Here is a 25,946-nt window from a genome sequence, read left to right as displayed (position 1 = left end):
TGTCAAATAAAGTTCCTGAAGTTATTTCATGTTTGCTGGGAATATTTAAATACGTATCGAACAGGAATAAGAGGATTTCTGCCTGCAGATATCCTCTGCCTCAGGCAGGTGAGAAAGGTCCTTACAGCACGGGGTTCATCTTCAGGTTTCTCCCCAGGGATCTGAGCCGATTTCACGCTTTGTCCTGCAACGCATTTAATCAATAACTCATTACAGCCCAGCCAAGACAGCTCTTAAAGGCTTTGCCTTACCCATCACTGCTTTTCTGAAGACTACTCATAATACCAGATTGCTAAAGTTAATTCACTTTCCATTAATTAACTCCACCTCACATACACATTTAGGACCAATGGGCATTATAGTCATAGACAATAGAAGCTTATAGAAGACTGAATGGGGGGTGGCGTATAATAATTATAATTATACATTAGGTAAATATCTTCCAGTTTTATTTGTAAAACAAGACATTTGATTGCAAAAAAAAAGTTCAGCAAGAAACTCAACTTCCTGGCTTTTGAAAATAATGCAATGACCACCTCTCCCTAAGTGACTGTGTTAATCGGTTTGAATGTCTCGTTCATTTACGGTGATAAGGTACTGGTGAATTACATTTTACTGCCTGTAAACTTACTTTCATTGATTCCATTAAGAAGAACCCAAAGTCATCTAAGTAATAAAAATGAAAATACCTTTATTTGTTCCTCTTTGCAGGCTGAGAGTTTTCCGCCTTTTCTCATATATTTCAAACCGGAGTTTAATCTCAACAACCTGGAGGGAATGAGGGAACATCTCATTCAAAGTGACTATTAAACAAACTAAGAAGAGCTGCTGAAGCACGGTTGTGCAGCCTGCGGGGGTAAGGTGGTGTACCTGCTCGATGTTGGACCAGAAGAACTCCACCTCCCGGGCGATGGTGCTGGCGATGTGCCGCAGTCTCACCTCCTCCTCCTTCTTGGCCCTTTCCTCCACCTGCCTCTGCTCGTCATGGTAACGCGCACAGGTGCGCACCAGCTGGGGAGACAAACGAGAAGATAGCCACTTCCTATACTCTCCACACAACTGGCCCACTATGGATACGAGTGAGTTTCAGCCTCTGGAAATTTTCAGCAACCATATTTATGGCATGTTTTCACTTAATTCAATGACAGAACAGAAACAGACTGTTGCCCATGCTTGCATTCACAGAAACTGAATGTGTGTTAAACACCTCAAAGTGTTTTTCATTGCCATCTTTTTGACAAGCTGGATATTTAAACTGTAAAACTGCAGGTTAACAGCAGGGTCCCACCCAGTTATTCACTCTCAAACTGTCACTATGCCTCTCTACCCAACTATTTGTATTCCTTTGTTCTGGCCTGTCATGCTGGATGAAAGACACAAGGCGACTTTATGAGAGTTGGTTGACACGCTGTAATTTGGAAACCTCACCTTCTTGGCGGCAGCCATCTTCCACCTCCGCTCCTGGGCAAAGTCAGCCGCCATCCACTGCATCTCCTCCAGCAGGTAGTCCCACTGGGACTTGGGCCTGGAAGCCTCCAGAAGCTTGGGCAGCCGGCTGGCCGTCCACTGGCCCTCCTTCCGGAGCTCGGCGATGCGCTGGTGCACCTGGTTCTCCTGAGGATGACCATCACAGATAAGGACAGAACCAGTGGTGCCCGTGTACATGCCAACGCCCGTCCTGGGTCACATTTTTGCTTGAACCTGAATTTTACTGATCACCACATGGCAGTCATGTACATAACTGACATACAGCTGAAAGGCATGTGTAGTGACACATTAATCATTACCAGGTATCAAATAACACCCACACAACGCCCACACATACAAGAAACACAAAAATGTGTCCAATAATATGAAATTGGCATAGGGTTAGGGAGAGTAATAGTATATTAATGAATGTGCAGAGGAATGGGATTGGAGATATTTTGTACCTTTCAGTAGAGCAGAAGGGATTGTGAGTTTGTGAAAGTTAGTGGTTGTCTGTGAGAGTTTGCTGTATGGGGATGTGAGGGGGAAGTCCATTCCGCACAGAAGGGCGAGGCGTCACTGACTGAGGTGGGGGGAGTGAAAGCGTTTGCTGAGCATTGTATAGGACCTTCCCAGGGTGGTTCTACAGCATGTTTTTGGATTTGCTTGATTTGTTTAGAGCTCACCTGTGAGAGAGCTATGCCACACAGAAGCAGCATATTCTAATGCAGGGCAGATGGACCCAGTGTGGACTTATGAGGTCCTCTTGGGGCACCCCTACGTAACAGTTTTTGATTCAAATACTTTTCCGTGCTCGAGTGATATTGGCTGGTGCAACTAAGCCAATCAAGATGACCAGAAGGAGGGGATTGCACTAGGAGGAGTATTTCATAAGTTCAAATACACCAGACACACTCAGAAAACAGCTTGAAAAGTATTTTCATTAAAAAAATGTATTTGACCCAGGCTAAGGACCCCACTGCCCTTCTCACCAGCTTGGCCTGCTCAGCCTGCTTGTCCTGGGAGCTCTCCGGGGCAGGCTGAGCGGAGCTGGACATCTTGAGCAGGGGGTTGGTGTTGGCCCCAGTCAGCTTGGACTGGGCAGCGGGGGTGGTGCTGGAGGCAGGACGGCCCAGGCCCACGGGGTGGGAGATGGGGTGTGAGGAGGCAGGCGTGGTAACAGGGGCGGGGGACATGGAGGAGGGCGGGAGAGAGTTAGCCACCAGCCTCTGGCAGGACTGGGAGAGGTCTGTTCCGGGACGCACGAGGGCCACCGTCTGGATTTTGGAAAAAAGAAAATTAGGCTAAAGTTTAGGCTAAATTTGGGCAGCATGCAGTAGGGGTGTAGAAATGCATTGTGATGCATCAATTTTAAGGTGGCAATTCAAGTGCACCGACTTGGAATGTTAGAATTGATTATAAATGAAGAAACTACATACACTTCTTAAAAATAAATGTGCTGAAAACTTTGTGTTTAGTTCTCGTTTTAATTGTCAATATTCCACTAATAAGGATGTTAATTTCTCCAGTCACATTTGTTTATTCAGTGCATTTTTCAAAATAATTTTGTCATGAAATAGATAGAATTGAGTCAAACCGTGGCGACTTCATGATGCACTGAATCATGAAGAATCTGAATTGAGTCATTGTGAGCTCAGTGGCTCACAACCCTAGTGCACAGCCTCCAGCACACAGGTACTGAGACTGACTGGGGGGGGGGGGGGGGGGCTCACCGCTGGGCCCGGCTGCAGGGGGGGCTGCACCTGCTGCTGCTGCTGGATCTGTATGTGGAGGCCCGACTGCATGTGCTGCTGCAGCTGAGCCTGCAGCTGTGTGTGGGGGTTCCCGGCGGCCAGCAGGGGCGCCCCGGCCTTCACCTGGCCCTGGAGCTGGGCGGCGGGCTGGGCCTGCGCCTCCACCAGCTGCTGCTGGGACAGGGCCAGGGGCATGGCCATGGTCAGGCCTCCGGGGGGCAGGCGCCCGGGCAGCTGGGGAGGGGGGGTGTGGAGGCTGGCCGCGTTCTGCACCGGCGGCCCTTTGGACGGGTCGTACTGCTGCTGGTTCTGCTTCTGCCCCCCCATCTGGACCGCCTGTGGGGTGGGGGGCATCCCTCCTGCGGGGGGCGAGTATATCGGACCGTACAGAAGGAGAGCGGACAGAGGGAGGGAAGAGGAACGAGAGAGAAAGAGAATGAAGAATGTGGCGAGATGCGTCCGAGTGTGCCATTGCCTGGCTCCTCCAGCGTCTGACCCAGACCCCTTCCCTACGACCACGGCCTCGAGAGACACTGTAAATGAGGCCTGCTTTGATGGAGGAAAAAAAATAAATCAATGAGTAAGAAGGACCGACTCCTCCGCAATATTCCCACGCTACTGCGGCTGTGTCCTTGCTCCTTAATCACAGATTCAACAGATCGCTGCAGGAGAACAACATATGAAAGAGAGAAGGTGAGACAGTGCTTTTTTTCAGAGCCTCAAGCATTCATGCCAGGGCCTGTATCAGTCTACATCAGCATCTGCCCCCACCTCATGCCAGATAATACAAAATGTCTTCCAATCATTTCATAAGGAAACAATTATCCAGAAGAGCATTGAGGAGAAAATAACAATAATAATGAGGGCTATAAATTCCTATGGACTGATGAATATGCAATTTATTACGATTCATGGTATGAGCAGTATGTTGCTATTGCAATGTATGCATCAATCATTTACACTTTCAATTGATTGCATCTGTGGCAAACCCCTGGAGTAAAACGGGGTGTTCCACCATCTTTTCAAAGTAAAATGCAAATATCCAGTGCCGTGCTTTGAGTTCTTTTTAGTGCAAATCAGCCTTTCTCCACCAGTAAAATATGCAGTGAAGAATGTTTGAATAATAGTCTACTACAGGGGCAGAAGTAGTACTTCGTGAAAATTTTCTCACAAGAAATGACTAATGACTAAAGTACATAAGAAATGACAAATGATAATACCTACTGTAATCTGTATGTCTGTATTAAATAATATCACAATCATTTAGTTAATGAATAATAACCAAAAAGAAAACATCCATTATAAAATGTTAAGGGTATGCAGTTAGGTATCGAACAAAATCATGCATGAGAACACATCAGCAGAACTTAAAACAAAAACACATATTGGAATAAAAGAAAAGAAAAAAATAAACAAAAGAAAATAAACAGAAAAGGGGAAAGGAAGGAAAGGAAAGTTGGCACAGTCACAAAAACACCACATGATCAGCATGCATGGAGCGGTGTCATTCTTGCTGGAAAATTGCATTTAAATTCTTTTTTTAAGGATTTGTGGGGGGACAAAACAGAGATTTGCGAAGCAGATGAAACAGCAGAGCAGACATGGGATTTTGCAGACAGCAGGCCTGAGCAGAGCTGCACAGACTAGAAGCGTCTCCCTGACTACTCGCGGTTAACGTCGCTGACCTGACCGCCTACGCAAAACCATCCAAGAGCGCGCCTTGGACCGCAACTGTGACTGCAACTCAGGCCGAGCCCAGCCCTCACACCACCGAGGGAAAGAAACCAAGCCAGAACGGAGGGGAATGCGATGGAGACCAACCAGGGTGGGAAAACCCAACTCAAGATGAACGATGAGCACAGACACCACGCCACAACGGCCTGCCGGACGGCAGAATGAGGGTCGGGAATGCGTCGGGGATCCTGGATCGACACGATGCCATGGGTTTGGAAGGGAGGGAGGAGGCGGACGAGGAGGGAAAGATGTCGGATGAGAGACGGGACGGTGGAGGTGAAAATGCGGGCGGGAACAAAGAAGGAGAAACCGGCCCATGAGCGAGCGGGCGAGCGAGCGACTGCACCCAGTCGGAACGCAGGCTCTTCCGAGGCAGTTTTCTCTGGTCCGCTCTCCGAGACGCCCACGGCACGGGAGAGTCCGTCCAAACAAAGAAGGTGAGAAAACGCCAAAATAAGAAGTGACGGATGGAGCGGATGATCGATAAAACAGAAAATGGGAGGGAAAAATAATCCTAGAAACTTGGCTTCATCTCTTTCGGATAGCTACTCCTTTTCCTTATCTTCTGACTTGAGCCTCTTCTTTCCCTGTGTTCCCTTTCTGAACACAAGAGCGGTCAAAGCTTTCAGACCCTAAGCCTGGCCTCACGGCTGCCTTCCAATGCCGGCAACTTCATGACGTCCAACCTCCCGGAGGGGCGTCTGCCGCAAAAACGCCATGGGTTGTAAAAAACAAAAATTAAGAACGAAAAATATTCGAGAAAAAAAAAACCCTGGCATTCTGTAATGTCTGATTCGATTTATGGTTGAAATACTTCCAGCGGCATCGAACAGAACACAGAACTGCCTCGTAGTAGCAATCCTACCTTGCGCTGTCGGCATAAGCTGTTGGAGAGGAACCCCAGGTGATCCTAAAGGAGCTACGCCAGGATGCTGGAAAATCATCCCGTGGCGACCAACGTCAATCCGGGGCCTCTTAGCCTGATCTGGGATTTAAAACACACAATACCCTCATAACGCAAAACACTCGGCAACAGAGCAATGACCTTTCTTCTGCAAACCATTCCGAGCTCCCCTTCCACGGATCGTGACTGGACTTCCACACAGAAGCGCTAGTAGAAGATGCCGAATATCTAAAAGCAGAAGCAGTATAAAGGACGGAAAAGGAGAAAATGAACCGAAGAGACAAAAACAAAAAACAGAAACGGGGAAGGAGAAAAATTGAAATAAAAAATAAAATAAATAAAAAAGCTGCCAGATTCCACCACCATCGCCCTACCTGCTTGTGCCAAAGCCTGCTGCCTTTTCATTACTTCAATGTCGACTGGATTTGTGAGGTTTCCACCTGATGTTCCCTGGTGTGCCTGAGGAACAAAGCTTAATCTTAGAGGAAAAATTAAGTGCATTCAAAAATGTGGGGGGGGTGGGAGATGTCCAATAAATGTTTTCAAAATAGTCCCAAATATTTTAATTGATAACCTATAGAATCCCCCTTTGCAGGACACAAACCTATGTGTTGGAGAGAAGTAGATATAGGTCACACAGGGCATACCATTTATTTGCCCTCACCTGGAATTGTTGCTGCTGTTGAGCGGAGAAGGCCGCAGACACATTGGGAGGGAGCTGCGTTGATATGGCAACCGGCGTTCCTGCTTGACCATCTTTCCCAGTCACCACCTTGACCTAGGTTTTAGTAATGAGTTACTCAAGGGGCGACTTTAATTTTCAATTTACACATTCACTCAAGCTTTAAAGGGTAAAATAGCCACGTCCCATTCATGTCTACAAATCACAACACTGATGCGATATCAGATAAAGTGCAAACGGTCCTGGCATTTTATTTACTCATTTATCTTATCCAGAACAATTGAAAAATTGGTTCCGTAAGCTCACCAGGCATGGTGAAGCAGCTCCAACACAATACTTTTATAAACAATACTCTGTATATTACCTCATCATTGATGACCTCAGATTGCTCCTCTTCCTCTTCCTCCTCGAGGTCCAGGTCGTTCTGTCTTAAATATGTAAAGAGCGGCACACAGGGCTTCTTCTTGAAGGCCAGGTAGTCCATCATGTTGCCCTGAAGGTGCTGCAGGAAGAATAGCTCTATGAGGTACTCCTTGAAGACGTCCTTAAGGCCCTCCATTTTCTTATTGTGGTGTTCCAGGCTCTGTAGCCGCAGCCGAGCCACCTCCGGATTGGAGGGCGCGATTTCCTCCAGCTTCTTGGGCTGCTGTTTCTTGATGCTGCCGACAGCTGTGCCGGTGGGGGTAAGAGGGGGGTTGGAGAGCCCCTGGGGGGGATTGGTACGGGACGGACTGGAGGGCGGCATGGCGCTGGGTATCCCAAAGGTGGCTGTCGTGGCTGCCCCGACACTTGACATCATGCCTTGGGAAGTCTTCTCAAAAATCATGGGGCGTGCCAGCTGCCCCTGGATGATGCTGCTGATCTGAGGGGGCAGGTTGGAGGTGGTAATGTGGCCCGGGCTCCCCAAGGTGGGCAAGGCCGCTCCGCTGGCCGCCGGGCTCTGGGGCCCCAGGTGGTGGATGGTGCTGCCGGTCTGGGAGTGAGGCTGGGACAGCCTGCGCTCGCGCACGGAGCCTGGGGCGCCGGGGGACGCCAGCTGCACCTGGCTGGCCGTGGTGGGGGCCAGCTGGGCCAGACCCGTGCCATCCTGGTAAACAAAATGGCTGCCGGTGGTGGGGCTGCCCAGGTTTATCTGCCTCACCAGCATGCCGGTCTCCACGAAGCGCGTGGGGCTCTGCCCGCACACACCCAGCCCCGCCCCGGAGGCCCCAGGCCGTGGCACCCCCTGAAGGGCCACGGGGCTGTGCTGCGTGGGGCTCTGGGGCTGCATGGGCTGCGGCAGGGGGGAAGTGACCTGGATGTAGGAGGAGGAGCCGTGCTCAAACCGCCACTGAGGGGCCGGGTGCTGGAAGCCCGGGGAGGCCGGGTTCTGCAGGGGCAGAGGGGTGAGGGTTATCTGCTGGTTGCCCGTCACCATCTGGCCCACATTCTGAAGGGTAATGTTCATGTTCTGGCCAGTAACAGGGCTGCGGCTCATGATTATCTGGTAGTTGGGGGACTGTGGAGCAGAGGGGCTGGCAGCGGGGGCAAAGGATGGTGCTGGGGACTGGGGCAGGTTGACTGGCCCGGACTGCTGCTGAGCCACTGCTGGGGCCTGCTCCTCAGCCTCAGAGCCTGTGAAGGACTTTGATCTCTGAAGTTGCCTCTGCACATTCTGGGGTCCACTTCCATGGTGCATTGTGAACCCCAGTTGTTGAATCAAACAATTACCTGTACAGGAGAAAACGTCCTGTCAGATTACAATTGCAGAAAATATGTGGCTACTGTCGGGTTGTTATCTAATGCTGCCCACAACTAAAGTCACTACTTCTGTCAGTGATGCAAGATAATGTGCAAGAAAATACGGGAGTTACTGGATATACACTTACGTTACATGACCATGTTGTTAAATGGCTTAAATACTGCTATAGTTACATAATGCAAACTAAAATTAACAAGTTGGTTAGCTGGTGTGTTACCTTGACAGAATTCAAACAAATCGCAGCCTAGTCGCCAACAGTTAGCCAATGTAAACAGCCTAATGTCAAAAATAACGTTAAACTGACAGGCAGAACAAAGATAACGTTATATATACACATGAATATAATTTAGCGTCAGATATACGACAAACGATACAAACATAAACAATCTGATATTAAAACAATACGTCGTTAACAGCTTTCTATTTAGCTTTGTTAGAGTAATTAATCGCCATATACTCCCCCTTACTAACATGCTAACGTCGCTATTCTGCTAACACAAAGTACAGCCAGAGCGCTAGCCAGCTAGCTAACAAACTCATTGTTACAATGCACCGATTTAACATTGCCTTCGGCAATTTCAATGCATTTAACTCGTGGATATCCAGCTTATTTGCGCAATTACGGGTAACGTTAGCCAATATAACAAATAGTTAGCAAACTCATTTAATATCACTACCGTGCACACCAAGAGAACAGCGCTTATGATTCCCGTTCTCGTCTTCGCAAATGGAGCAAGTGCGGCAAGGCCTTGGCTCATAACGTATGCTACTAGCTAGCTGATTAGCTAATAAACTGATGCTAAGACCCAACACGGATGCTAAATCAGATGCAAGTGGTCCAGGTGGATTTTAGGTGGTCAGAATAGTAAACTGTCATAATTTCCTTCGTTAGTTATTAGTACAACGTATTCAAAAACACTAGCTAAGATTCGAACGCAAACAAGACACGCCGCTCCACTGTTCCATTCTGCCCGACAATACCAAAACACCACACCGTACGTTCACACTCACTTACAGAATATGCAGGTACCACAGCCGCAGCATCAACCAAATGGCTTTCCTCAAACCCCTGGTGACAAATTAGAGTATGTTTCAGCACTGTTATAGCAGTGCAAACCCTGATAATTATGCTTAATGCTTGGGAGATATTCCATTTGGAAACATGGCGGCGACCACCATTTTTTTTTTCTTTCGATCCTTACAAGAACCGGAAGTAGTTTCTTGTGTGCAGAGCGAAACGCCCACTGAACAGAGTGACTTGATTAATGGCCAACCATATTCAGTAATTAGTCAATTCATTCTAGTGAATCGTAAGCACTGCAGGCGGCGCATGGGGCCAATTTGGATTTAGTTCCTCTCCACATTTTGGAGAAACCGTTTATAAATGTAGTCCATTTGTTTTTTGTTTTTAAATAAACGAATGGTTACGACAACGGTATTAAAGTTACTAAACCCGGAATTCTAAATATGAATGACTTAAATTATTTCTAAAGGTATGTGCATAATTATATTACTTGTATAACACCGTTAGATATAAAGACAAAATAAAAAAAAAGAGAATCAAACGTGAGATTTCTAAATAACGCATTCAGACTTTCTGTAGCAAAATGCGAAACCTAGGCAAGTAAGTATAAAACATTGGCTTTACACGTAAGGGTCACTGAAAATGCAATAAACACGACTACATAATTAAGAACATCATATAGTTAGACCTATTATTAAAAACACTACAACACTACACACCAAACAGGTAGAAAAACATTTTAAATCAAAGGTCCATTATACATTGGCCATACCGTCACCCTGAGAAGACAGAGACATTAAATGAAAATAATTACATGTTTATTTCATTGTTCTTCCTTTCACTGCTTGTAAAATTTCACATCACCTTGTAATGTATTTTCCACTATGCAAGTCCAGGCTATTTTGCCTAAAGAACTATTCAAAATCATCTTGAAAATCACTTGACCCCCCACTACCAAAGCCCCATACAGAAATAAATACAAATGAAAACAAAGTATTACATTTCATGCAAATACAACATATGTAAAAAGCTCAGAGAAATTTAACAGAAATAATAAAATATGCAAATTTGGACTCTACACCGTGTCTTGCTTTTTTGCTATATTTACATCCACAATGTAGAAGGAGGAATTTGGTCGAGTGTTGTCAGCAGCATGAAGTCACATTTGGTAATTGTATAAATTTATTTACTCCTTGAACCTTGAGGTACTCCTTGAGATCGTACCCTCCATAGACAAGAACCCTGTTTTTAATACAACCATAAATAACAGAAAAACAAATCACTCCTTGTCCAAATGATAAAACAATCACTCTTTACATGAAAAGCACCCGAGTTATGCTAAAAAAAACTTTTATTATGAGCAGGAATGGAAAACTAATAATTCCTCAGCAAACATTAAGCAATGCCTTCTTCAGGAGCAAATGGTGTCTGTCCAGTTTCATTGAGCATTTAATCGGATCCATTTCCATCTTCATCATCATCCTTGAAGAAAGACAAAGAATAAATAAATATTGCACACACAGTTATGTATATCCACAAATCAGTACAGCTTGACAAGTGCAATCAGTTGAATGTATTTAAACTAGCATAGTAAAACACTTCCATAAAAGGCAGGTTAAGAAAAAATGTACGCAGGTTGAGACCTGAAATCCTTGGGTTTACATCTGGAAGAAAACTACAACCTCACTCACCTGTGTCAAGTCTCGGTTACCCTGGGGCACTGTCACAGTGGCCTCAAAGTCATGGATGTCCAAAGTTTTCATCCAGCTCAGCATGGACTTCTCCTCTCGCTCTGTATCAACTATGGTAGGGTAGATGTGCTCCTCCTTGAATGCTGCGATGAGCTCCTCCTCCTTGGCCCAGTCCAGGGGCTCGTGAACTCCATCATCCCCAAAGCGCTTGTTGTACTTCTCAAAGTGCACCTTCTCCAGCACCAGGCCCAGCCCAGGAGCCTTGGGAATGTCCACTTTCTCTTCACCCCAGCTCCTCTCCTGAATGGATTCCTTGGCATAGCCCTTCACCACAGCGATCACCAAACCAATCATCTTACGGATCTGATGCATCATGAAGCTCTGTCCCTTCACCTTGATGACCGCAAACTCCATACCCTGCCGCTGAAAGGGCTCCTCACAGGCCATGTCCATGATGTACCGCCGGGCGCTGGGGTCCCGTGGGCCCTTCTGGGAGGTAAAGTTGTGGAAGTTGTGTGTACCCTTGAAACAGGAGAACAGTCGGTTTACCCTCTGCAGGGTTTCCTTATCCAAGCGGTAGCTTCCATCCTCATGGTCCAGCTCTTTGGGGGCGAAGGCAATAGTCGGAAGCATGTAAGAATACGTCCTGGCATCACACTTGTTCTTGGAATTGAAGCCACCGGTTACTCGTTTCAGTCCTGGAAAGAGATTAATTTGCATTTGCAAGGGAATCCTCTGTAATGTTCTCCAGACACACAACCTCATAAAACATTCAACATTTAATCATACTGTGTCCACTTTGAACTTACCCAACACCCTGATCTGTGATGGTAGATGGCTGTTGATTTTGTCCAAGATGTCATCTATTAGCCAAAGTTTAAGTGACACAACTTGACCTGCTGCAGAAACACCCTGGAAAAACAGACCACTGTGAGAAACTGCATTCTGAAGGCAAACAAAAAAAGTTAAACCCTTACGAAGCGGACATTCAAATTCCTAGCAGATTAGGCTAAACTGTTGCATAACGCTGCATGTTCTGATTACCAGGTTTCTGTCAATGCTGCTGAATATTGTGTACTCTACCTTGTCAGTTCTTGCACATCTCTGAAAGGACATTTTCTTCATCTCAGCTCCATGATTCTCTGGAATACACCCTGACTTGACCAGGGCCATGACTAACTCATCTTCAATGGTTTTGAACTGGATAGATCCAACATTTCTCTACAAGGACATATACCCACATACAAAGGCACTAAGGCAGGTACGATGCATTTAAAAATCAAAAGGTCAAACAGCGTCACATTGCGACTCAACAATAATTTACTTAATTATATATTTACAATGAATACGGTTAAATTCCACAAAAACATGTGCCCACCTGCATGCCATAATAGCCCTTGCCAGAGTATGCAATGAGCAGCACCACTTTTCTCTTGGGGAATTTCCTCTCTTCTTGCTCATCTGGATTCACTTTCAGCTTCTTTCCTACGTGGTCAGCGTCCCCCCAGTTCCCGATACCCTCAGCTTGTCGCTTCGGCATCTCGTTCGTTTCGGTCGGTGGTTTGATCACATGCTGCCCTTCGTTCATCTTGCTAGTCGTCAACGGCAGCGCAGTCAGGCTAATGTTAGCATCTACATTTGCCAGACCACATAACAGTATTAATTACAATAGCCTATACCCATTACCCACAAACAGTGCTGTGGTCACTCAAAATTCAAAAACAATAATCAAACAGACGAGTACAACGTTGAAAGCTATTTCTTGTAAATATATAACTACCTCAACTCATTGCCACCATAATAAAACATTTGGTTAAAACGAGTAAATGTCCTGTACGAGCTAGCCAGATCAACAGCTAGATGGTTATTCCCAGCCTTCACCGTGGCCAAAGACACAATGCCTTAAGTCACGCCAGTTGGTTTATATTTATTAATAATTTAGCTCTCGAGCACTTTGACAAGGTTCATGTATGTAAAACGTTAAACGGCAAGCTATATACGCTTCCTTCCCTTCCTATCTTCCTGCATGCGTTACTACTTGTTGTAGCTAGCTACTAGCTACCTGGATTAGAAATTCACCTAGCTTCCATACACAGCAGATGGGAAAACCCTTACACTGCAAATAAACCGCATATGGAATTGATATCTTCAATGAGCTACACTCAAAATATGGATAGATATTTACCGAGCGATCAGTGGCACCATTTCACTTAGCTAACCCACGTGAAAAGTTTTCTTCATGAACTCTAACCTTTTTTTTTTTTTTTTTTTTAAAGAAGTATCGCGATGATAATAAACAGCAGGGACGAGACAACGCGAGAAGCTACATTCCCCAGAAACTCGCAAACCCCAGTGGTGACTGGAAGTATTGCAGCGTATTAAGCCTCTGGTGCGAATAACATTTCCCCAATTCAAGTCCATTCAAAACTGCGAAGGCACCCTGGTGAAATTATGCTATTTTGGACAGTACTTTTAAATTCTAAAAATTCTTCACATTGAACCAATTACTCTCCAGGGACCAATTTATTTTCTGAGTTGCACAGAAGATATCCCTTCAAGTTTAGGTAACCTGTGTGCAAACACTAGTGCCAAAATCCCTTGCGCCCATGCACATTGTTGACAATGTATGGTTATAAGATAATCATAAGATAATCATGATGTTATGTTTTAAATATCTAGCCAAGCTAAAACACTCCCAAGGATTAATATTACAAATGCAGGTCAGACCAATAGGCAAAAAGAGATAGTTTGGAGGTCCGCTTATATGAATCATTGGATGCATTGACTTGGCACATTCGCCATTGGTTGTGGGAGTGCTCTGTGACCAGTCATGGTATTCTCTGTCCCCTCAAACATGTTGCTGTCAAGGTCCGCCTTGACTATGGTGTTTCCTGAGAGTGTCTCCTCTATGTTTCATCCAAGGATGCAAGAACACTGAGCTCCAGCATCAGTGGGGGATAATTAACGTACATATTATTTTGATGATGTGGAATGTGATGTGATTGTTTGTGGGTATAGGTCATGTCTTGTTTCTTAATGGTTTGAATTTGAATAAAAGGCAAATACTTTTATAGCAGTAGGATTAAAAATAGAAAGACATGTGCTTCACTCAAATTTCAAACCTTTATTTATGTTGTACTTTCAAAGCAAAAAGTTACATCACACATTGAAACAAAATAGGTGTCTAAGTTTCTTATGGTCTGTCAGTAATATGTTACAATGTTCTAGCAACATGTAAATGGTTGTAGAACGCGAAAGTCAGTTTTCTAAGAGATGGGGGTGATTCCTAATGCATGCCTTATAGTGCATCTATAAAGCAATAAATACTAATTTACAGACTATTTACAGTACAAGCAATACAGAAAGTTGAAGGTAAAATGTACACTCAAGAATGGCCAAAGATTTTTGTATTTATACGAGCTGAAGCAAACTTTTCAAGTAGTATGAAAATATGAATATATACATTGGTTTTGGTGAACTGTAAACCATTTACAGAGAAGCATGTGTGGTTGTCCATAATTACATTCATTTATATACAGCAGCAGTGAAGAGGAAGATAGTTTTGGGATGCTACTGCTAACTGGTGCAAAGCATGTAACTGGAGCATCAGTTGGCAAATTCATACTCCCCTTAAACACAGCTGACCAAAGCACACATTCAAAAACATTCAAAACCACAGCAGCTGTCCCTCTTGCTACACCACCTTTGTTTCGATACTGCTTGATGTACATCTTTGTGAGTGGATAGATTTATTTAAGAGTTTTTTTGCCCAGGGATTCTGGTTATCGCACCACCACATCTGACTTAAACACAAACACACCTGTATTTCATTTTGCAAGTTTAATTTGAACTATGTTGCAACAACCAACCTCAATCATTCTGCTCACATACATTCCTCAGTCCTACAAAAACATCCATCCCATTTGGCTGCAGTTAACTGAAAAACAATAACACATCAACCATTAAAACACTCAATATAGGTACAAATACATGTCATTCGTATATAAAAAACAAAGAATATTTCACTGTACACATTTTGTTTTGTTGACTTTGAAAAGGTGCCTTTTTGCGTTCTTCCTCCATACAGCTTATTGAATCTTTCTGTCAAGATATAGGCAACAATCAGGTCAATAAAAATAATAGGCTAAAGAGTCAATCAAAGACAAGTAAATGCACTCTTACTTAATTAAAAAAGCCTTCTAAGAATGGAGGAAAATAAATCTAAAACTAATTTCTATAAACCGCATACAAAATTAAAATCAGATGAGCTCCATCTAAGTACTTGTTTCTTTAAGCCTTTTTCATACAGTACTGATTCATTCACTACTAGTAGTGCAACAATAAATGCAAAGAATACTCTTTGCCACCCGGTGTGCCAGTCAGGCCATGTAACTGATTGGGCACAGCAGGGTAAGATGTGGGCCAGTCCATCTCCAGCGTGCATAGAGGGAGGGGTAGGTGCATAGAGGGAGGGGTAGGGGATATAGCACACTGCGCTACACAGTCCATTGAGCCATGAGCAACTCATGTTGAAATCCTGAAGGCTGCTGTTAAATTGGGAACCACACCACCCTTCATACAGGAGAATGCCCAGCTTGTAGGTAGTGTCGACTGATAGGTGTCAGGACTTGGCATCGCGAGCAAAAGCAGTCATTCTGACAAACAAAAGGAAAGTCTGTCTCCGTGGTAACTTCCTGAGATATGGTCCAAGACTACAACAGCCCTTTTCAGTGAGTCCCCCACTGAATGATCAAGTTTCATGTCCATAGCGCTCACATCTCTGGCAGTGGTAGTATCTGGACTATTCATTGACATTATGCAATAAATAAGAAATGGAATTAAAATATTTCAACCGATTGACGACAACCTAGGATTGTCCATGAGACCGGTTCCAGACTTTGGTTCAAACGTGGCCTTTGTGGCAGAAGGTCGTTAGGGGATTCTGAACCCAAACAGTTTTGTTGCCAGCTGTACACATGACCACTTCCTGTGTACAAGTTTCTTCTTGAATTAGAAGGTGAAAAATGCTAACGTAGGAAAGCAAAAGAAAAGCAATTTTGTGTTGGATAATACAGAATCCTTCCCATTTGATTAGCCTCAGATGCACTTTCTGCAACTGTTGGACAGAGAGCAGTCCACTTTGTGGCCGGCCGGAGGAAACATACTGAGGAAATGGAAGTCGTTACCCTTCATACACACACAATTTTGCAAGATATAAAAAATATTAAAGTGCTCCTCTGTTCAAACATGTGGCATCGGGAGTAAGAACACTAAACCAGCAAAAGGCCTCTTCCTTGGTTTTGTCTTCAGATATTCAGCTAGTCATTCACTTAGGTCTGTGACCATTCTCTTTCAACATACTGTTCTGTTAAATATTCTAATATTGAAATGCATACATTCAAGCTTGTAGCTGCAGAACTCACCAGATATCTCCTATTCAAGATTCACAGGGAGCAGTGGCCTTGCAGTTAAAACTATTTTGAATGTCATGGTTACTGTCCAGTGTCTGTTGGTCACAAAGTTTTTTTGTGACTTTTCTTTTGAGAAGAATGCCATTTATTTTATGATTTGTGAGTGATTGATGCACTTTGGAACAACAGGGTACTAAATTAGCTACTGGGGTCTGAGTACTCAGTACTGAGTACACATATGCACTTTCTGCAGTTGCTACAAAATGCAGGGATGGAACCAATAAATGTGTAAAAAAGAACACCAACAGAGGTGAAAATAGGAAACACACAATCTCCAAACTGGGTTTTCAGCAGTTCATGTGTTTCAGCATCACAGCCATTACACAATACTTTGGTCTAAAATTGGGATTTTTGACCCCAGTCATTCCTACTCCAGCTCCATAAATTAATATACAGTCAGATCCATAAATATTTGGACATTGACAAAGGTATTGTTATTTTAGCTGAATTACAGCCCTTTTTATACAGTCCCCCCTAATTTTAGGGGCTCAAAACAAATTGGACAAATGAACATAATCCTAGATTGTAATTTGGTTGCATATCCTTTGCATGCCATGATTTTCTGATGTCTGTGACCCATCACCATCAGAGTCTGGAGATCTTATTTTCAGGTTGTCCTACAAGCGATACTAAAACTCTTTGCATTTGAATGGATCACTATGGGAATTGGGGGGTGGGACTTGATTCAGTTGTAAATTATGCTGATACAGTATAGAACATATTTGTCGGCTAAATGACTTTAAGTCATCAAGGGTCCAAGGTATCAAATGAGCCTAAAACCGTCATGCTGTGGCAAGATATGCAGTAGATACGGATGGATCACTTCAAGGGTTGTTTCTCCTGAATAACTGTCCAACTGAACCCAGTTGAAAAACTATTCACGAGAAACAACCCTCAAATTAAAGATGAAAGTCTGCACTTTGAACTCATATTCATTTTTATTCCAACTCCAATATCCTGTGGTAGACAACTAAACTAACAATGCCTTTGTCAATGTCCAAATATTTACGGACTTAGACTGTACGCATGTATGTATATATAAATATTTTTACATACTGGCTGTCTACAGCCATATGGCATGTTTCTGTATTCTGCTGGGACAACCTGGTACGGGTACCCTTTAAATCTCTCCAGTTTCATGAGTCAAATTATTCTTAATAGAAGAGTGCAAGCCATTTCTTTGATACCATGCACTCATGGTATGTTAAATGAAGTAGGGAAACTCAAACTTGGCCTTGCTACATAGGAAATTAATAGAGGTGAATGAAGTCATGTCCTCTTGGAAGTGAAGCAAGGACATGGTCTGCCTAATTACAGCATACCATTTTGTTAATCACTTCTCCATCCTTGTCCAAACCCTTGTCATTTGCACACTGGTCTCCAAAGGGCATTCATGGTACAATTGAAAACTTTGCTCCACCTCCTGTTCTCCAAAATCCTCTCCCATTATCATAGGCCTTGAGTTCACATGGATTTCACTCAAATCAGACCTCTTCAAAGATCTGAATCACAAATGCAGGGAGCAAGTAGATGCTCTGGCATGTTTGGCAGCTTGGCTCCCAGTGGAGGAGGGTCAAATGATTGACAGAAGCAGAGATAAAAACAAAGAGCAAATGCAAAGGTAACCATCAGAGGACTGTGAAATCTTTGAGGATTCTCAGAGCAGAAGCCAGGATCATCACACAAGGGCACTGACAGACAAATTCAATGCAAAGTTTCTGCCTTGGCTCTCCCCCTCCAAAAGCTTGAATGTTGAAAAGTGTTGAAGGTTTGAAGCATGAGAAGGGGCCAGAGGGGATGAGTAGAGGTCTGAGGTGAATGGAGGAGAGGGTCTGAGACAGAAGAAGGGAGAGAGCCGGGGCTGATGATCTGACCCAGGGCGGGAGGTTCCGCTGATGGCTTGGCCCCAGCCCTCCAGTCCTCAAGCACACAGTCCAGACTGCAGGGCGGACAGCCGACGCTCAATGCACACCTTACCTGTAGAAAGACAGGCATGGACACACGGCTTATTTAGTTAGGAAATGCTGGGAAACATTGTGGGATCTCTAGTTTTGATTATTGCCTTTGCGATACAGACAATGAAATTTGATCTGGCAAACCTGTGCAGTCTAGACAGTGTCACTTTTGATTGATTAGCTTGCTCTGTTTTTCGCTATATGACTGCTCTCTCTATCCCTATTCTTCCCTCACAAACATCAAAGACATCCTTGGGGCAATTAGAGCTACATGGAGGGGCTTACAATATGTCTACATACCTGGGGTGTCCTGGTGTTCTCTTTTATTTGAAAGTTGTATTATTTTATTACCTCATGCATCATGGCCCTTTGACTGTAAGTTTGACTGCAATCTATAACATTTAATTGGAATTGCCGATTGAAAATCCTAATGTCTATACAGACGATGGTTGGTTGAGGCCTGATGGTTAAAATCTGCATGGCTTCAGGCGGAAACCAACGCGGTGTGATTTGGTTTTGTGACATGGAAATTATTTTGCCTGAAGATGGGGATAACTACTGGATGTATTTACCAATCACTTGTCAACAAATATCACCAGCTCTGTTGCTGGAAACAAAACTTTTTTTTTTTACAGGCACAGGTCAGCTGATCAAAAAATGTGGTAATTTAATTGATAATTAATTGAGAAATGATGCTTGATAATAATGACCAATTTAGGTCAAATATATTTTATATGTTCACTAAGTGATAAGTTCGAACTATGTTTGGTCTTTACAGTGCAGAACATTAAAAAAGGGTGTTAAAACCGCCGGATTCTGAACATAAACACATTTTCTCAATCTTCACTGTCCATACAATAACTAACAACTAACACGATCAGTAGCAGAGATGAGATTAGTTAATTTGTTCAGTATCAATCTAAAAGTGAGGTCCAAAAATACATTTGCCAATTACGTTGTGCACATTTGATACCAACCCTAGAGGCTCACACTTGGCGATACTCACACTTGCTGATGTTGCTGATATCCACTTGCTCTGTGATGATGAGGGACAGACCCTCCATCAGCAGTAGGGCTTTGTAGTAGCGCTGGATAGAGGCTTCGCCGTGGTGGAACATCTCATCCAATGCTGCAGACTGCACCTGAATGTATAACGTGTGAGAGAGCTTGAGTAAGAGCTGCCGTGGTCCACAGGGTTCCATCTACACACATTGGTGTACGGTTTTATGAATACTGAAAATACAAACAATGCATTTCCCTGCACATTGTACCTGTATGAGGGAGTATGTAACAAATAAACTGATTTGATTTGCATGTCTACCTCATCAGATAAGAACACATGCCCGTTAAAGTGAGACCCTTGCTTTAGAACATTAAGGAGGGAGGAGGGAAGGAGACAGAAAGAGAGAGAGAGAGAAGCCTACCATCTGCACGGTGTGGCTGTACACCAGCTTCTCCGCAGTGATGCTATTGATGCGGTCCATCAGGCGCTGCTTGTGGAGGAAGAAGCCCTGCAGCCGCACATTCAGGCAGCGGCACGATGTCACGCTGGATTTATAGAGCTCGTTCAGCTTCTTTATCACTGCACACAGGACAGAGATCACCACAGTCAGAGCAGAGAAATCACAGCAGTCAGGGCAGAGATCATCACAGTCAGAGCAGAGAAATCACAGCACAGTCAGGGCAGAGATCACCACAGTCAGAGCAGAGAAATCACAGCACGGTCAGGGCAGAGAGGTCACAGCACAGTCAATAAAGAGAAATCACAGCACAGTCAGGACAGATAAATCACAGCACAGTCAATAGAGAGAAATCACAGCACAGTCAGGACAGAGAAATCAAAGCACAGTCAATAGAGAGAAATCACAGCACAGTCTGGACAGAAAAATTACAGCACGGTCAGGGCAGAAAAATCACAGCACAGTCAATAGAGAGAAATCACAGCACAGTCAATAGAGAGAAATCACAGCATGGTCAGGGCAGAAAAATCACAGCACAGTCAATAGAGATAAATCACAGCACAGTCTGGACAGGGAAAACACAGCACAGTCTGGACAGGGAAATCACAGCACAGTCTGGACAGGGAAATCACAGCACAGTCTGGACAGAGAAATAACAGCACAGTCTGGACAGAGAAATCACAGCACAGTCTGGACATAGAAATCACAGCACAGTCAATATAGAGAAATCACAGCACAATCTGGACAGAGAAATCACAGCACAGTCAGGACAGAGAAATCACAGCACAGTCTGGACAGAGAAGTAACAGCACAGTCAATAGAGAGAAATCACAGCACAGTCTGGACAGAGAAGTCACAGCACAGTCAATAGAGAGAAGTCACAGCACAGTCAGGACAGATACGTCACAGCACAGTCAATAGAGAGAAATCACAGCACAATCAGGACAGAGAAATCACAGCACAGTCAGGGCAGAGAAGTCACAGCACAGTCAGGACAGAGAAATCACAGCACAGTCAATAGAGAGAAATCACAGCACAGTCTGGACAGAGAAATCACAGCACAGTCAGGGCAGAGAAGTCACAGCACAGTCAATAGAGCGAAATCACAGCACAGTCTGGACAGAGAAATCACAGCACAGTCAATAGAGCGAAATCACAGCACAGTCTGGACAGAGAAATCACAGCACAGTCAGGGCAGAGAAGTCACAGCACAGTCTGGACACAGAAATCACAACACAGTCAGGGCAGAGAAGTCACAGCACAGTCAGGGCAGAGAAGTCACAGCACAGTCAGGACAGAGAAGTCACAGCACAGTCAATAGAGAGAAATCACAGCACAGTCAGGGCAGAGAAATCACAGCAGTCAGGACAGAGAAGTCACAGCATAGTCAGGACAGAGAAATCACAGCAGTCAATAGAGAGAAATTAGAGCACAGTCAGGACAGAGAAATCACAGCAGTCAGATGATGAATCACAGCACAGTCAGAAGAAAAAACACAGCAGTCTTGGCACAGTCAAGGCAAAGAGATTATAGCACTGTCAAGACAAAGAGAGTATAGCAGCACAGCCGGGAGAGTTCACAAGCAGTCACGATTGATAAATGGCCACACAGTCAAGAAATAGAAGTCATGGAACAGCCAGATGTGTGCATTTCACTGTACAGTCAGTAGAGGAAGATCACAACCCAGACAGCATAGAGATCATAGCAGAATTTATCCAACAGTAGAATTCACAATGCATTCAGTGAAGTGATCAGAGAGCAGATTAATTATAACAGTCAGGAAAGACAGGCATTACATTACATTACATTATTGGCATTTGGCAGACGCTCTTATCCAGAGCAACGTACAGTTGATTAGACTAAGCAGGAGACAATCCGCCCCTGGAGCAATGTGGGGTCAAGGGCCTTGCTCAAGGGCCCAACGGCTGTGCAGATCTAATTGTGGCTACACCGGGATTAGAACCACCGACCTTGTGGGTCCCAGTAATGTACCTTAACCACTATGCTACAGGCCGCCCCATAATGATAGCCTCTAGGACAAGTGTGGTTGAAGTGTTATATCACAGACTTGACATCATATCTAACAGGCTTTAATCGCCCTGCTGCATTTAGTCAATATTCCCACACATTTTTATAAAACTGCAGTCACATTAAAGGATTGGTATCACCGTTGCATAGATATCAGTACAGAGGAGCTTGTATGAAGGGGTTTTTCCAGATGCTGACCTTGTTTGACGGAAGAGGAGGGAAAGAGCTTGCCCTGTTTTATGCCTTCCATGGCATTGTACAGCGCAGAAGACAAGAGTTCAGCTGTCTTCATGTACAGGACCAGCTGCTCTGCATAGCTGCGACACACAGACACACACACCTGATGTCAGACACACAGAAACTGGAACAGGCACGATGTGTTTCAGCACACAGGTGCGGATTCTGTAGTCTCATCACCAAAAATAGCATTGTACAGAGGGCTGTGGTTGTGTTGGAAGCTTTCAATCACTGAACACAAACCAGACTCAAGTGAAAAGTGTAACTGTTTTGGATTCAAACACCTTTCTGTGCTTGATTGATCTTGCCTGGTGGAACTGAGCCAACCAACAGGACCAGTAGGCAGGGGTTTACACATTTCATAGGTTCCAATACAGCAGACAAGCATAGAGAAGTATTTGAATCCAAAAATAATTACGTATTGGACCCAGGTCTAGTACAAACTGAGCCCGGTATATCACAGGTTGGGTAAATCCTGTGGGCAGTAAATTGTGGGTGCTGTAAATCCTGGGTGTAGTTGGACGTGGCCGTTTCCCCGGATCAGGAAGCGTACAGAAGACATGGCCCTCACCTCCACTCTCGGCTCAGGAGGCTGATCTGGTCAGCCACCAGGCTCTGCTGCTGCAGGAAGGAGGCGTCCGGGGCTTCGCTGGTGTCCATCCCGCTGCCCTTGGAGACGGCGATCTCCATGACGCAGTGAACGAAGGCCAGCGTGAAGCGGAGGCTTCGCAGCATCTCCGTGTGGTCTTGCTGTGGTGGACAGAGAGAAGGGCACATAACAGCAGGTCAGAGATACTGCGGGTCCACAACATACTCAGCTCCGCATCTAACCCTTTCAGTATTGTTGAAATTTTATTAGGAATAACCCCATGAGATGTAGCATAAAAATCCCAAGGAGTTTTGGGGTCAGTTGACAAAATTGAGAAATCACATCGCCTCCCCACTGTAGAAACCGAAGCATTCCAATACGAAGCATCATATGAACATGTATGAAGGAGCACAGTACATACTGTAGTAAAACATAGTAATACAACATAGCACTGTAGAAGTGTAACCTGTTGATAGGAAGTAGATGACAGAAGGAGTGTAGGAGGTGGCCATCTGGCTAGGCGATACCAGCGCTCATCATTTCTCATCCTGAAGAGCCACAAGGTTTGCCTCCTTTATGTCGTTACTCAGCACTAAATTCAGCAATTAAAGCAGTCGACTACACAGATAACTCACCTCACCTGGTTTCTTGGATCTGAATTGGCTGCTGTCGTTTAGGGGATAACAAAACCAGCAGATACTCTCCAGGACCAGGAAAGAAGACCACTGGTATATATCATTCTTGGCTATATTCACACCGAGGCTGGAACCACACACTATTCCACTGCCCTTCGTCCAGCACTAAATTATGATATCCACAGGCCATTGTAAAACAGCCTGATTACAGTGACTGGCACCAGGGAGACGAGTGTGACTCAAATACACGTCTTGTGCAAAACAGAGCAAGATACTTCCAACATTAAATGATTTGCAACAGAATGAAGCTCTCCTCTCACCTCCATCAACGTCTCTTCTGGTAGCTCAGGGGCCTCGAAGGTGACCACCCCTTCCAGGTTGGCGGTCACCGGTTCATAGAAGCCAAAGCGTGGGCTGGAAGGACCCTCGCAACCTTCTGCACACATGCCTGCCATGACCTGGCGACCAGTGAAGGACCCCGCCGAACTGACTGAGCTGGAGGAGCCCACTTCAGGAGACAAACGAGAATGAAATGAGCTACAGTCTCAAACCACCTGTGAGAAGACCCTAAAATGACAAACAAAATGGTCACCACTTTTATACATCCTACCTGAAAACATTCTGGTACGGGTAGTTTGCGGTGGCGTGGTTCCACTTGGTGGGGAACCAATAGTGAAGACCACAGGGACAGGACTGCCTGAACCAATTGCCATTCCACCACCGCCACCAGGTGCTGCTGTAGGAATAGCAAAATGTTACTCTGAGAAAGGGTTGGATAAAGGATGACTGGAGTCTATGGTCAGAAGGGGACTTCTTCCATCATTGCTGTTGGTATTTTGCAGTTGGCAGCCTTTCATGTATTTTAATACATTGACATCATAGTCAGCTAATCAGCACAACTCAGCCATCCCTCCAGTAAACACAATTCAACAGGACTCATTAGTGGGAGAAAGATTCACTGAATGATTAAGTAACTTAATCTCCATCTCTGCATCTCATACTTCCTTAACCGCGTTCCGAGATGCATACATGACTCTACAGCTTGCTGCGGGCAACCCTATTCTAGACATGAATACAAGCTTGGGAATTAAATGTGCATAATGAAAAAAGAAATGTTGAAAAGTCAAGCTTGGTTTGTTGTTTACGATGCTCAGAATATATAATATATTGGCAATAATTTGTTTTCCGTTGAGCTACTGCAAACTCTTGGACTGGAAAATCTGAAACTCCTGTGCTTTTAGGATGAAGCCAAAATGCAATTGTGAAAGGAACACTAAATCAGTCTTTGACCTTGGTGGCCAATCTGACTAAACCCCCATTCATCACATTAGGGTCAAACTCAATGGTTCGACTGAATCAGCTCTGACTCAAACAAAAAAATGTGCATATTTGCTTTACTCTAAAAGCAGGTTAGACAAACAGTGACCTGTATAGATTATGCACATTATCTAATCTAAAGTAGCACAGGGTATTCTCACGCTGCAGGCCACAGACGTGCCCGTGATAAAGAAGCCAGGGAAAGGGAGCACAGGACATGCGCGTGAAGCGGCCCCCCACCCCCCCGGCCCCCCGCCCCCCCCGGCGTACCAGTGGTGTCCATGGGTCTCTCGGCGTTCAGGCTCTCGTTGCTTCCTCCGTCCACCAGCTGGGGACCGAAGGCGGCCTTCAGGAGCATGTCCGACAGGCGCCCTGCGCTCAGTGACCTGGGAGGGGCACAAAATGTAAGTCAGCTGTAGAGGGCCACACCTTCCAGACAAACTGCTGAACGTCTATAGGCCTCCTCACAAAGGTGTTGTCCCAATCCCTCCCCTGTGGGATTCTGGAGAAAACATGTCATGGTATTAGATATTGGCTGTATATTCATAATGCAGCAGAACGTGGCGGCGGGGGGATATATGTGGTTGCTGGTCAGTAATTTCACACTGCAACCAAAACTCAAACCAATTAATGTGAAACCACAAAGTTTGTGGCAGATCGGAGCTGCCCCAGGCTGAGTCAGCGGCCACGGTGCCTTATATTTTATGCGCATTGTTCAGCTGCATATACTGCAGACACAGCTGGAGGTGTCCTTCCCCTGGGCCAGGCTTCCTGGTTCTCCCAGCAGGGACAACAGAAGAGCGAACGGGAGTTCTGACATCTCTGCAGCGTAGCATTTGCATGAGAGCCTCTTCACAGCGCCTCTGTTTAACAGGCCACTCCTGAACCCTTCCTTCCTCTCAATGACAGAGCAGAGCAGTCAAAAGGCAGCTGGAGGTCTGGCTCCACCCAACTCTCATGCGCAGAGAACGGAGGGGGGGGGCTGACAAAAGGGCCTTCTAATCCCCCCCTCATCTGGCAGCTTTCTGGCTGTTTACAGAGGGCTAATCACTGGCTGCAATTCACACAAAATAGCAAAGGTCTCTCGGGTTACACCCCCGGATTCATAACATCTGCCTTTTTCCTTTCTCAGAGGGACACTTCACATAACAAAGACCCCCCCTGCCTCCAAACATTGTCTTTGGGGTGCAGTTAACACAGGTCTGCTGGGACCATTATGTGGGTTTTTTTTACATGAGATATCCAGTACTGTAAGGT

The 25,946-nt window shown here is 45.0% G+C and overlaps 3 protein-coding genes across 8 annotated transcripts in view; all 3 read right to left on the bottom strand.

Annotated features, from left to right (window-relative positions):
• ep400 (E1A binding protein p400) overlaps positions 1 to 9,454 on the bottom strand; it is a 37,092-nt gene extending 27,638 nt beyond the window's left edge. For both annotated transcript variants that reach the window (XM_061259795.1, XM_061259797.1), the window contains exons 1-10: positions 9,298 to 9,454; positions 6,906 to 8,251; positions 6,524 to 6,637; positions 6,234 to 6,318; positions 3,201 to 3,580; positions 2,460 to 2,744; positions 1,429 to 1,614; positions 871 to 1,011; positions 690 to 768; positions 126 to 184 (exon numbers count right to left, since the gene is read on the bottom strand). In XM_061259795.1, the coding sequence (XP_061115779.1) occupies positions 126 to 184; positions 690 to 768; positions 871 to 1,011; positions 1,429 to 1,614; positions 2,460 to 2,744; positions 3,201 to 3,580; positions 6,234 to 6,318; positions 6,524 to 6,637; positions 6,906 to 8,219 (2,643 nt within the window). In that variant the 5' untranslated portion in view covers positions 8,220 to 8,251; positions 9,298 to 9,454. The remainder of the gene's footprint in view (positions 1 to 125; positions 185 to 689; positions 769 to 870; positions 1,012 to 1,428; positions 1,615 to 2,459; positions 2,745 to 3,200; positions 3,581 to 6,233; positions 6,319 to 6,523; positions 6,638 to 6,905; positions 8,252 to 9,297) is intronic.
• Positions 9,455 to 10,107: 653 nt separating this feature from the next.
• On the bottom strand, positions 10,108 to 13,272 carry LOC133140678 (pseudouridylate synthase 1 homolog). 3 transcript variants are annotated; one of them, XM_061260796.1, is made up of 6 exons: positions 13,183 to 13,272; positions 12,376 to 12,629; positions 12,081 to 12,218; positions 11,807 to 11,909; positions 10,998 to 11,695; positions 10,108 to 10,788 (listed from the first exon to the last, which is right to left on the bottom strand). In XM_061260796.1, exons 2-6 carry the CDS (start codon positions 12,583 to 12,585, stop codon positions 10,756 to 10,758), a joined length of 1,182 nt encoding a protein of 393 aa, XP_061116780.1. In that variant the 5' UTR covers positions 12,586 to 12,629; positions 13,183 to 13,272; the 3' UTR covers positions 10,108 to 10,755. The 3 variants fall into 3 exon arrangements, with proteins under 3 accessions (XP_061116780.1, XP_061116781.1, XP_061116779.1); XM_061260797.1 differs by having other exon boundaries at positions 13,113 to 13,201; XM_061260795.1 differs by lacking the exon at positions 13,183 to 13,272 and adding an exon at positions 12,778 to 13,023.
• An 833-nt stretch (positions 13,273 to 14,105) lies between these two features.
• The window catches only part of ulk1a (unc-51 like autophagy activating kinase 1a), a 35,344-nt gene continuing 23,503 nt past the window's right edge, over positions 14,106 to 25,946 (bottom strand). For 2 of the 3 annotated variants that reach the window (XM_061260479.1, XM_061260481.1), the window contains 8 exons: positions 24,960 to 25,075; positions 23,983 to 24,108; positions 23,693 to 23,880; positions 22,720 to 22,898; positions 22,110 to 22,228; positions 19,848 to 20,005; positions 19,430 to 19,565; positions 14,106 to 18,445 (listed from right to left, as the gene is read on the bottom strand). In XM_061260479.1, the coding sequence (XP_061116463.1) occupies positions 18,390 to 18,445; positions 19,430 to 19,565; positions 19,848 to 20,005; positions 22,110 to 22,228; positions 22,720 to 22,898; positions 23,693 to 23,880; positions 23,983 to 24,108; positions 24,960 to 25,075 (1,078 nt within the window). In that variant the 3' untranslated portion in view covers positions 14,106 to 18,389. The remainder of the gene's footprint in view (positions 18,446 to 19,429; positions 19,566 to 19,847; positions 20,006 to 22,109; positions 22,229 to 22,719; positions 22,899 to 23,692; positions 23,881 to 23,982; positions 24,109 to 24,959; positions 25,076 to 25,946) is intronic. The other variant, XM_061260480.1, reaches the window with a different exon arrangement.

This window comes from Conger conger, chromosome 11 (genome assembly GCF_963514075.1).
Source record: "Conger conger chromosome 11, fConCon1.1, whole genome shotgun sequence".
Taxonomy (NCBI): Eukaryota; Metazoa; Chordata; class Actinopteri; order Anguilliformes; family Congridae; genus Conger; species Conger conger.
The sequence above is the reverse complement of the archived record's forward strand: the minus strand, read 5'-3'. Positions and strand labels throughout refer to the sequence as shown.